Below are 11997 nucleotides of genomic sequence, written 5' to 3'. Positions count from 1 at the left end.
CCACCACAGGGGTGAGGAAAAGCACTAAGGTACACTAATGATTCGGGAGTGCCAACGTCAATCTTCAAAATCATTTGCAAAAAACCAGCACAATTACCAGATGCGCCATCAGCGCTCGGGACCAAAGTGCCTGTTATTAAAACGTGACAGATTCATGCACGGTTCAAGATGCGGTATACAGGAACCAAGTGCAAAGGATGTTGAATACACATGCCATTTATTTCGATATACAGCGTAATATACATTCTTGCATAGCTCTTTGATCTGGAGGCAAAACGATGTACATTCCAAGAACGAGCAACAGCCTTTCAATGACCTTGTAGAATCTCATACAGTACAAAACACAGCCCGACACCAGACATCAGCCAGTACGATATGCTTGACAAACAGCACCAACAGAAAATGAAAACATATGGTCAATCCCACCAGTATTTCATAGGACCTGACACAATACAGAGATGTCAGGTTAAAAGAGAATGACTACACTACTCATTTACTCACTCAGTCTGTCACAACCAAAGGGTTGACAAGCCATTCTGACAAGGTATCCAAAGACCAAAAAACGGGTGGAGGCGTCTCCCACACCAGTGCTTGTGACAGATTTTACAGCATTTTCTCATTGCTAGTTAATTGTATGTCAATGAAGGATATTGGAAAGAGTTTAATGTAAATGTAAATGCGGCTTCACAACTTCAGAACATCTTCACACAGCCTCCTTAACTGCCGCCAATGAAAAATTCAGGAATGTGAATTTTTTCCTCCAATTTCTTCATTAGCCCATTTTCCATCGAAAGAATGCCAATAATGTTTTGATGTAATGCTCTACCAGTTCGAACATTTTCTCTTTTCTTTGGTGTCCTTAATCATGCCATGCGTCAATCTGACGAAAAATTAAGTTTTAACTTTTTGTGTCACAATAAATGCATTTCAACTGAGCAACAATATGGCAATCGCTCCTACCACCTGGGTTTGCATATCATTTTAGCACATTTCGCCGCACGTTATATCACCGACTTAGTCGGACCTTTGTCACTGATGCCATGAATCTCACATTAGAATCTAAGGGCTTTAAAACTGTGTGAAGCTGCTGCCACATTGTAGTTACAGATTGGCTGTTTTTGCAGGAAGTTCACTTCTTTTGGTAAAGTTCATGGTAAACCTGAAATATTAGTTTACACCGGCCATACATGTTACGGCGGTTGTGGCACAGGCTTGAAATCATTGCCGCATGTACAGCCCCACAAGGTTACCATGGTACATGGGCACACTGCCGAAAGTCAAGTGTCCAACCATACAGTGTGTGATTAACTTTCCACAATGTGACAATGTTTGCTTTAGCGAAACCGCCAGATTCCTTGCTGCCTTCCAAGTTCAAGGAACTGAGTACGCCATCCCCTTCACGCATGTGTTCAGATGTGTTGCCCACGTGTACCATTTCCGCTGCTTCATGACACATATAGTGCCGTAGACTAACACTGGAGGCCATGCTCAGCATAATCTACCGTAACTTAGGCCAGCCACCACAAGGCGGCACTACTACTAACTATACATAGGTAGGACATTAGGCAATGCAATAAGAGCCTGGTGGCACGACCCCCCCCCCCACTTCCAAAGGGGATGCTCATAGCATCTGTCCATCCATCCATTAAGAAGCCTATATGATCTTGTAGGCTCTCTACTACAAATAGGCATATGACACACATTTCAACTTTTACTAGTGGTTCTTGCAAGTCTTACGACATAAACAAAAATGTAATGGTTCCAACTTACGTCGATGTTAAACTAACTGCTATTTCTACAAGCCCAGAGATACTCTTACAAAATGCTTGAACATCAACATACCATGTGCCATAACACACTCCCACTTTTACTGTCTTTGAGGACACTTCTGCTGGACATAATACATTGGTATTTTGTCAAAACAGAGTGCTTTTGGATGCAATTGTTGTACCTCTATGTTGTTATTGTTCTTGCCTACTGGGATAGCTTATTCGTAAGATTGGAGAAGGCTATATTAATGCAGTGTCCACATTTCTTCTTCTCTTTTTTAAATTAATTTTTCTAAAATCTGAAATAAACACACTTATATTGTTGTCAGTGCACATGATGCACCATGTTTTCAGACCAATTTTTCATTGAGGGATATTGTGTCATCTTCAATCACATTATAAGCAACCCTACCTAACATTAGGTATTCAAGAACTGCTGGGTTTCATTTTTTGTCATCGCCAAGGTCATATGAACTGCGCACAGCCGTTTCATGCATTTGTCGTTTCTGCACAAGCCCAAATAAAATCCCTCTTCAACCAGTCTTAATGGCAAGATCTGTTTCGAGGAACATGCATAATGAGTGGTGTTTTGCTATTCAGCTACCATTACGTTACCATCAATATCTTACAAACAAGAAAAAAATTGTCAATTTTACATTTGAAGCCAGTTTTGTCCAAGCAGTCATACTCATGTCAATTATCATTTTGTCACTGACACCCCTACTCAGAATGAGAGCTCTCCATGTCATCAACAGCATAAGGTGCAAGGTACAATGGCAGCTCACAGGACACAAATTATATAACATCTCCAGACAAAATTCTAAGTGAAGCATCCCAGACAGGTTCTGCAAACATAACAATACTGAATGAGCAAATTGTGTGTACAAATCGAGGATAAACAAAAATGGTCAATGTACCTGCATGAACATGTCAAAACATGGATTGGAAAGCCGTATTTCCTGTGAAGGTAAATTCATGTAGGTTTCTGAGAAGTAAAGCTTCGCAGTTGATGCCAAATTTGTCATTATTCCGTCACTGCCGCTGGATAGTTGCATCTCACCAACTGGGCTAACCAAAAGGCTAGGAGACGGTGGCAAGTAAAGGATGAATTAATTGACAGCTGTAAGCACAGGTGCATTGGTTAAACACATGTGCCTTGTATAAATTATCAAGATGGAAGATTCCTTAAAAGGGATACTGGAACATCCGCAGGACTATATGAGCACAAAGCTACAGAGCATCTGCTAAACGCTTCCTTCAGCTTGCATTTATTACACTGACGTTCTTGCATGAACTGATGTTCTAGCCAAAACGGCTAGGGATCGATAGAGTTAATTTGTAGAAACTACGCCTTGTGACTGAATAAAAAGCTTTCTTAAATTCTGACTTCTCGATTATCTTTTATGAACCTTACCCTACCTTACAGATTTATACACTGCTCACTTGATTATATACTAAAAAACAAACGATAGATACAAATGTTCGACGATTCTACAATAATGAGAACTAGAAACAAAGACACAGAAAAGCAAGTAGACACAGTAGCATACCCAAAAGTGTTCGCCACAAACATCAACCACATCGAATAGCTACGCTATGACAAGAACAAAATATACTGGAATAATGCTGACTGAGAAGGAGTGCACAAATGCATAACACACAGTACAATGACTCGGAACTGCGGAATATTCCAACAAAGCAAGAATCTCATAATCAAGTTTAAGAGCAACACATTAACAGCACATGATGTTGCATGTATCACTCTGACCAGGCCTCAAACCTCCAATGCTAATTCATGGTACCCACCTTCACACAGCCACACACAAAAACAATTGCAGCCATGTGCTGTGGCACTAACGATCATGTAGACAGAGGCCCACAGCAGTACTTGTAAAATATATTTTTTCTTTGAAATAACTTACAGGGAAGAACAATGCCCAGCACAAAGCACAAGCTTCACCACTATGTAAATTACACAACTAAAAAATGCTACAAGAAAATGCGGGAATGCGATACAAAGATAGCAAAAAGAACCTGCTGTTTGGTAGTACAAATAATATATATATATATATATATAGAGGCCACAAAATATAGATAATAGGACATGCACTAATACACAAGATATTGTACACTGTAGCATCTTTGTACATCACTATTTATTACAAACAGCAGTGCCAAATGGACTGCCTGCAAAAAGCAGAAGCTTGTAAACTAACGCTGAGAACCTGAACATGAAAATGCCAAGCTTTATCGGTATTGATAACTAATGACATATCAATGCAATTTGCCAAAGTCACATCTCTTAACTACACTTTGAAAAAAAAAATATTTTAGTGGTAAAGTGACAAATTGAACAAACTATAAGTGAACATTGCTAATGCAAAGATACACATTAACAAACTTGATTGTTTAATAGACAACATACTATTCTCATTCAAAAACACAGCAACTTTTTCTTTCTTGCATGAATGCGTAACAAGATTGCTGATTTAAAAATTGCTTTGTCGCTTGCTAAAGCTTCCATAAGTTGAGGTCCAGGCATAACTATGGAGATGGCTTCATGTGATATAATCAAATATGGTTAACTGAAGCCTGCGCACAAATTATTCGCTAGTGAAGGCAAACAGTACTGGTGGTACTGTTTGATGTCTTGATGGTACTTGAGGCCAGAAACTACACAGTGTCCGCAGCACACATCCTGGGCCACAATAAACGTTTCTGAGGGCAATATCACAAGCTATTCCTGGCAGACTCAGCGCGCTGTAGAAAAAGAGGTACGTCGCTGTCATACGATTGGCTGCACTCTGCACTCCTGGCTACTCGTATGTCTTCGTGGAGAGCTCTTGGCTAGGAGCTAGAACAGAAGCACATAATGAGAACCATCATTATTAAATTACTTGGGTAGTAGTCAAAGTGTGCACTAGAGCAGCACGAGAAAATTACCCTTTCTTGCTGCCTCAGACGCATACCTGGCAAAACGCATCACATGTGCTGTTACGTGGCAGATTGCTGTGAATGTTATGAGCGAAACCGATTTATATGAAGTATTTAGTGGTTACAATTTTTTTTTCAGGGGCACCAATATTTAAAGAAGTTTGCTTCTATAGTGATATCAAGAAAATGAGCAAACAAGATTGGCTGGCTCATATAGTCAACACTCGTTACAACGGACCCTGATAATCCGATAAAAAATGTGTTTTATCCGAAGTCCGTAATATCCAAAAGGCCTCACATCCAAAACCTTGGTCGCGATGTGTAACAACGTTATTGTAGAGTGACAAACATCCAAAGTAAAAAACAAAGTCGTAGCATTGCCCAAAAGACAAAGCTTCGTTTGCAATTGCAAATTAGTATACAGCTATGCGAAGTAAGGATAGTAGTTCTATTGTCCATATAAAGTTGTAAACATTAGCTTGCTAACTAAATTAGCAAGCGCCATGTCACACACACACTGGTAAAAATGAACACATCTTACTCTATGAGCACGAAAAGTCGCTGTCAAAACGTTGGAGTGAGCAAGTGGGGCAGCAACCGTGAGCAAATTGACCTTTGTGCTGTCTATCACTTTAACGCGAACTAAACATTGAAAGCACGATGCATAAAAAGCGACCGGCACTGGGCGCACTTGTCCACATCGCAGATCACTTTCAAAATGCAGCGCCTGTGCGGGCATGCACTTTGTCCACATCGCAGATCGCTTTGAAGATACTGCACACGCGCGGCCGCATCGTTAACAGCAGCCACTAGCGTTGAGCCCCTCTCCCTCCCCCCCCCCCAACCTGCCTTGCACGGGGCATACTTTTGCCCCGCTTTCCTCCCTCCCTCGTGCGCACAATATTGAGCAGTGTTGTCGACTTAGTTGCAAGTTAGTTGCCAGCCCGTGTCGACACGGCAAAAGTCCGTTTTATACACTCGATTTTGACAAAAATTGCCACCAATTTCATCCGCTGTAGCTGATCGTCTGTTGTAGTGCAGTCCGTTAAAAGCGAACATCATTGCATTAATAAAATAGGTAGAGCAAACTAAGGTTAAAATGTGGTCCGTTATATCAGAAAGTCTGCTGTACGCGGGTCCGTTGTAACGAGTGCAGACTGTATACAAATCCTCTGAGTTCAATGGCTGTGTACTTGCAACTGCATTCCTAGGTTGCCAGACTAAAATAGCACACGCAGTTCATGTAGCTAATAACAAGAGGCCCCATTTCAGTATTATACACTCGGACGCCTTTCTCTGTATTGCTGTACAACATTGTTGTGTAAAATGTACAAAAAGCTACTGCCACTGAAGCAACGGTCAAGTGTGATGTGGCCTTCGAGATTCTCTACATGCTACCAATCGTGGAGGCCATGTAGTGTGCCACTCCTCACTGTCTACCTCGTAATGGCATGCATTACAGACAACAGGCAAGGACGGTTACAGAGCACAATTATGTGTGGCATAGTAGTTTAAACAACTGAGACATTTGTCTGGAAGTGCTGGTGAGAATGCTCTTTAAGTTAACCTGGCCTGCAGACAACCTTTATTAATTATACAGCAATTTCTTTTAAACAATGCCTTTAGTTTTTTTTTTTTGAAGCCCAAAATTATTGGTGCAGCATAAAAACCTAAAGGACAAAGGAACATTTGACAGGATGTCACCCCATACTTGCTGTATAAATTCTGAAGACACTCACTAGTAAAAGAAAAATGAAGCGGGAAAGCACCTTAAATACCTTGTTCACATAGACATTTTGAACATTTTTGGGTCAATACCGATGAAACTCGCTATGTACTGAGTGGTGCTGCATGTCACTTTCAAATGCACTCAACAAGGATCCAGCTGTACTAATTTTTCATGCATCTTTTGTGCTCAAGAAGATTCAATGCAGATGACGTTTGATGAAGAACAAAAGGGCAGGTACAACACTGGTATCAGCTATCACCAAGTTCCCGATACTCACCTGTTACCAAAGTACTTTATGCTGTCCTAAGGCAAAGAAAAATGACATATTTTTCCTTATACAGAACAATGTAGAGAGGTCTTAAAGTTCTCATGTAAGCACTAACCCCAGTATTCAGAAATGGGCGTTAACTTGAAGCTACGACTCGACTTAGTCATGCCTGGCACAAGATAACACCTGACATGAACACACCAATAGAAATGCAGTAAGCACTTTGGGGACGATCACATCACGCGTTATCTTGCGCCGGACTTGACCGAGTCAATCACGGTTTCAAGTTGAGGTGCATTCCTGAATACGGGAGTAAGACTGCAAGCAGTTACTAAAGGCAAGCTGTGAATCTGCTCTGCCGGAGTTCTTCCATCATTGCCTACATGCAGGATGTGATTAGCAGATTTGGGAAACATCAGTGCAGAATAAAATCAGACTTTTACACAACTAGAGAATGAGCCTTAGTAGAAATCTGAAAGTCCTTTTGATTGAAGAAAGAATAAAGTTGCAGCTTAACATAATGCACGGTACAAGCAACAAAGTGAGCGATTTCCTTCATGATTTTCAACGCACTGACAAAATATGAAATATTAAAGCACCTTTTTAACTTGCTAGGAAAGTAGGTCTTTCAGCCAGATACTATATGTACATCTACTCAGTATCACATGGATTTAAGCAAGACAAGTGTAACAACAAAAATGAAACATAACAAATCAGGGCAGCTAAGTTATTTTTGTTTTCATTGGGCTTTCCTTTTCATGTAGTACAGTCAAACCCGACTATACTGAATGATTGTCTATGTCAAAAAGGTGTAATATCTCTTTGGCTGGAAATCCCCTGCAGATGTATAGCACTGCACCATGCGTACTATGTATAGCACAGTACTATGCATGGCATAGTATATAAACACTGTGCCACACTGCACCCCTGCAAGTGCGCTTCTCCAAGCGAGGCTACAATAACTTCTCGAGTTACCAGAAATATTCTTGTTGACAAAACGACACAGTTTTGATAGATGCTGTCAAGGGATTGATATGATGGGCAGTACGTGCCATGGAGGAAAACTGAGCAAGATGTGTCTCAAAATATGGTGGGCTTGTGCAGCAAAGGTCTTCCTTGCACTCCATAAAGCAGGACTTGATTAGTAAGCTTCACCACATCACAGCCGTGCGATGCAGTGAAACGTACTAACGGCTAGAAAAAAATAACAGTCGTGCAGAGAAGCATACTATTTTTGGCACTTCGTTAAGGATACGAGGATCACCACATTGCTTCAAGAATGCGAAAAGCCTTCTGGTCCGTTATATCACTCCATAAAAAATGAATAGCACCCAATCATTTCCCTGAATGGCTTTAGGCACAGGATTGGTAAATTCCTGCTTCGCATGCTTTCAGGAGACTGTCTGAAACGTGTGTTTTCAGATAAGCTTCAGATAAAAATATTTTACATTTCAAATTATCAATATATATTGAACTATTTCACTTTATCCGTCAGGTTTGACGTCTCCAGCTTTGACTTCATTATACGGTGTCTCACAATAAAAGGAACATCCATACTGCAGTCACAGATGTGTCCAAGCCACTTCAAATGAGAAGAACAGAAAACAACACGAGGAATTAAACACAAGCAGGCGCTGACTCACAACTAAAGTTTAATGACAAAAAGGCAGCGTATCTACTGCTAAAGTATGTCCCTTCTCTCTGCAAGGAAGAATGCAAAAAGAAATGTTGATATCAACAAAGACTGTACAGAAACCAAACGAACAAAATTTGAGTCACGAATCGAGAATTATTAAATGCGACATGTTCTAGAAAGACATGCCCTTCTTATGTGAAATCCTGCTCATGCGACCCTCTGTTCCTACATTGTTCTTTTCTATTTAACCGACTAACTTATCCAGTTTTTCACCATCTGCAAGTCCTAGCACTTAGTATGGCTGTGTTCCAATACTTGCCATACACAGCTATATAGACGGCTAAGTACACAGCAGCCATTAATCTCATTATAATTTTGACTGAGTCAGCAAACAGAAAAGCTTCACATGAAGACAGCATCAAAGTAAAAAAAATTGGAGGACGCTTAAGCTTTGCCTTCAAGAGTGGAACACAATAGGGTTATTGCACCCCGTTCGCACAGCCCTCATTCGCTCGGCATGCTCTTGAGTCACACAAAGACAAAAGGTGGATCTGAGCAAGTGGAACGAACCAAAGAACTCAGCGTCTCAGAGGAAGAAACGATCTATGCGAGCCAAACGTCGTGATCGACATGGACAGCCGGGCTGCGACGCGCCATGAAGGCGGACGCGATCATGGGGCCGACGCCTCGATGGGATCGTCCTCTAGAAGCGGGCGAGTGGCGAGCCAGCTGTCGGGGCAGCGCCGTACATTGCGAGGAGAGTTCGAGGGTCTGTGTTTGTCACAAGATCGCTCTGCATGCATGCCAAGTGCAGAAGAAATGTAGTAGAAACGTACTTCGCTATGCGTTAACTGCGACTTCTGTAATTTACATGCTCATAATTATCGATATACACCGCAGTGTAACTTTCTATGGCACGTTTCTAAGGCAACACCGCAATCACTAGAGGCACTTTTGTCCCGCTTCGAAGCACCGAACTCGTGGCTGAGTGGTACCATCTGCGTCTCACACTCCGGAGACCCTGGTTTGATTCCCACCCAGCCCATCTTGCAAGTTGTTTTATGAATTGCCTTCCGCCATTTTTTGCTCACGGCCAACGCCGCTGACGACACTGGCTTTTCTGCGACACGAGCTCCTTAACGCTGTCGTGTTAAAAGCAATGCAAGCTACTTTGCCTGCCGAACGATAGGGCTGCTGTGCAGGATGCCTGCAATCTCAACAAGAAGGCTACCTGTGTGCAAGAAAACTCGCGTTTTCTTATACTCTTAATATAAGTGACGTAGTTTTTATAGGCTCACGCCACATACTTACCAACCCTTGAACCTTAAATTTCTGCACAATGGTCAAGGGGGAGCAGGCATTTTTAAGAACTTTGCCTTGGTCACACACCTTCAGTGTCATGCATAAGCACTCGACTAACAATGATTTGGCTTTACACGAAGTGCACAAGCAGTAGCAAACTTGGCACAGCAGAACTTGACAAGCAGCATATTGTTTTTAATCACCCCTACTTTCTGAGTGACTTTGCTGATGTTCATCTTGCCGGCTTTGAGACCTGTACTGAATAAACTTGGTTGAACCAAGGAGCCTTCCTGTATATGGTATTTTGTGTTGTCACAAGAAGGCGGCACAAGTACCACCACAATTTCTTTTTTGCATGCATTTTATGCAAAATTTCAGTGACTCATCATTCAACACCTTTAATTAAAACTGTTTCGTGAATTGAATTTACTTTTTGTAACACGACATAACCTTCGTAACATAACATAAGGGGCCCAAATTCGCAACGTTTATGAAACTTTTGGGAGAGTTAGAAGGTACGTATGTGTGAAGTATTAAGATACAGAGATAAGTGCCTTTTACAAATTTTTCTAGTTGACACACGGTGGCATCAAGACCGAGAGATGCATTCCAAGTGCACTTCATTACTTGAGCTTGGAGCTGTCTCCTAAGCAGTTCATTTGCCCTGTCCTTAGTGCTGGCCGGAAGTGATTGGAACACATTCCACACGTAACAGAACCACTGCGTTCGGCACACTTACATTCGAAAGCCTCCCTCCCCAGCCCAGCTGGGGCATTCCCGCTACGCTCCGAAAGTGGTAGTTCAAAGGGAGAACTGCAGGTGGCGCTCGTACCTCGCCTCTACGTCACCGTCCGAGAGCACCTCCACCGAACTGGTGCTGCACGTCCGCTGGCCTTCGTGCAGGCTCGCCGGAGAGGTTGGCGCGTCCTTCTCGCCGCAAAGGTTGACGTCGCCATTGGCAGCCACGCCACCGGTGTCAACGGACGAAGCACCATTGGCAATGCGTATGCCCAGCGCCTCTTGAACCGATTCGGGAAGCTTCGTGGACCCCTTCAGCTGTTCTACAATCGCCTCCGCCGTGGAAAGGATAAGCTCCAGATCTATCCGATAGCACATGTCGTTGACATGCTGAAAGTGAAAATGCAGAAAGGAATCAAGCCAAACTATGAGCTTTGAAGAGACGCTAACGAGAAAATTATCTGAGCTCTGGAGCTGCTAACCTTCAAATTTGAGAAACACACAATGAGAGAGAAAAATAATAAAATTTGGTGAGAACTGCTAGAAATAGTTTGATAATTCAATAAGTTTACTGTTTATAAAAAATTATTCAGTATGTTGACTATAAGAGGTTCAGAGTATTCGTTCAGTAGGAGTGCTGTGCACAGGCACCTTTGTCTAGATAGCCACAACCGACACCAGATACCCACACCACAGGCAAGCAAAAATGTTTATAAAGCATATTAATTATAAGTTCAATGATTCGGTTGCCGTTATAGAATTAAACCTCAAAATAGCAAGGTTGCTAAAATTGGCACTTGGCTTCACTACATCGAAATTTTGTTACACAGAAATGCAATATTTTATGCAGATAAGTACAGTTGCCGACTAACTTTTCTTAATAGAACAAACAAAGGGTCATAAAATTTTTCGAATTATCAGGCAATTCAAAAAGACAAACTTCAATGACAAAAGAAAGTTTTCATTTTGTGAAATTTGAGATTCAGCGACCAAAGATGGAGTTCCATGCTGTTTCGACATCTTCACATCGGTGGTACAAATCAAAGCCTGTGACGCTGTCACTTCCGCTACGTTGCCGCAACCCGTATATATCGCGTCACCCACAGTGGGACAACGCTGCAGCATCAAAACCCACCAAAAGGTAGCCGCAAGGAAAGGTCCGCTTTAAAACGGCATGAAAGTGAGGTGAGTGGCAACGACCTGCAGTTCACAACAGCCATGCTTGTCAATTTGTGGCATTGCGCACACGTGTCGTGTTAGAAAAATGGAGCAAGATCTGGTATGGCGCTTAAAATTTTAGCAGCCATTGCGCATTGTTTATAGCAGGGTATCAAATTGAGCCTGAACTGGAAGCCGGAAACTGACCCGAACTGGTATTTGTAAAACGTGCCTGAACCCGAACCAGAACGAAAGAAAATATACACTGGTTACAGGTTCGGTACGAAACAATTCAAACATATAGGTTGCAAATGGGTGGTCAAACTTAAGCAATTCTTTGAAATAATTTTAGCGTTAGCGCACGCCATGACAACATCATTATGATCATTAGATGTGAGAATACGTATAAACAGTAGGTATGTGCTGCTAACTATACAGCCACCTCGGCAGAGACACTTTCACT

General features: G+C 41.9%; 1 protein-coding gene across 2 annotated transcripts in view; it reads right to left on the bottom strand.

The window, feature by feature from the left end:
- Positions 1-200: 200 nt before the first annotated feature.
- LOC135907351 (TBC1 domain family member 15-like) overlaps positions 201-11997 on the bottom strand; it is a 92358-nt gene continuing 80561 nt past the window's right edge. Inside the window, exons 15-16 of one of the 2 annotated variants that reach the window (XM_070526870.1) lie at positions 10378-10766; positions 201-4623 (exon numbers count right to left, since the gene is read on the bottom strand). In XM_070526870.1, the coding sequence (XP_070382971.1) occupies positions 10440-10766 (327 nt within the window). In that variant the 3' untranslated portion in view covers positions 201-4623; positions 10378-10439. The remainder of the gene's footprint in view (positions 4624-10377; positions 10767-11997) is intronic. The other variant, XM_065439038.1, reaches the window with a different exon arrangement.

The sequence above is a fragment of the Dermacentor albipictus genome, chromosome 10, assembly GCF_038994185.2.
Source record: "Dermacentor albipictus isolate Rhodes 1998 colony chromosome 10, USDA_Dalb.pri_finalv2, whole genome shotgun sequence".
NCBI classification, from domain to species: Eukaryota; Metazoa; Arthropoda; class Arachnida; order Ixodida; family Ixodidae; genus Dermacentor; species Dermacentor albipictus.
This window is presented reverse-complemented; position numbering and strand designations above follow the sequence as displayed.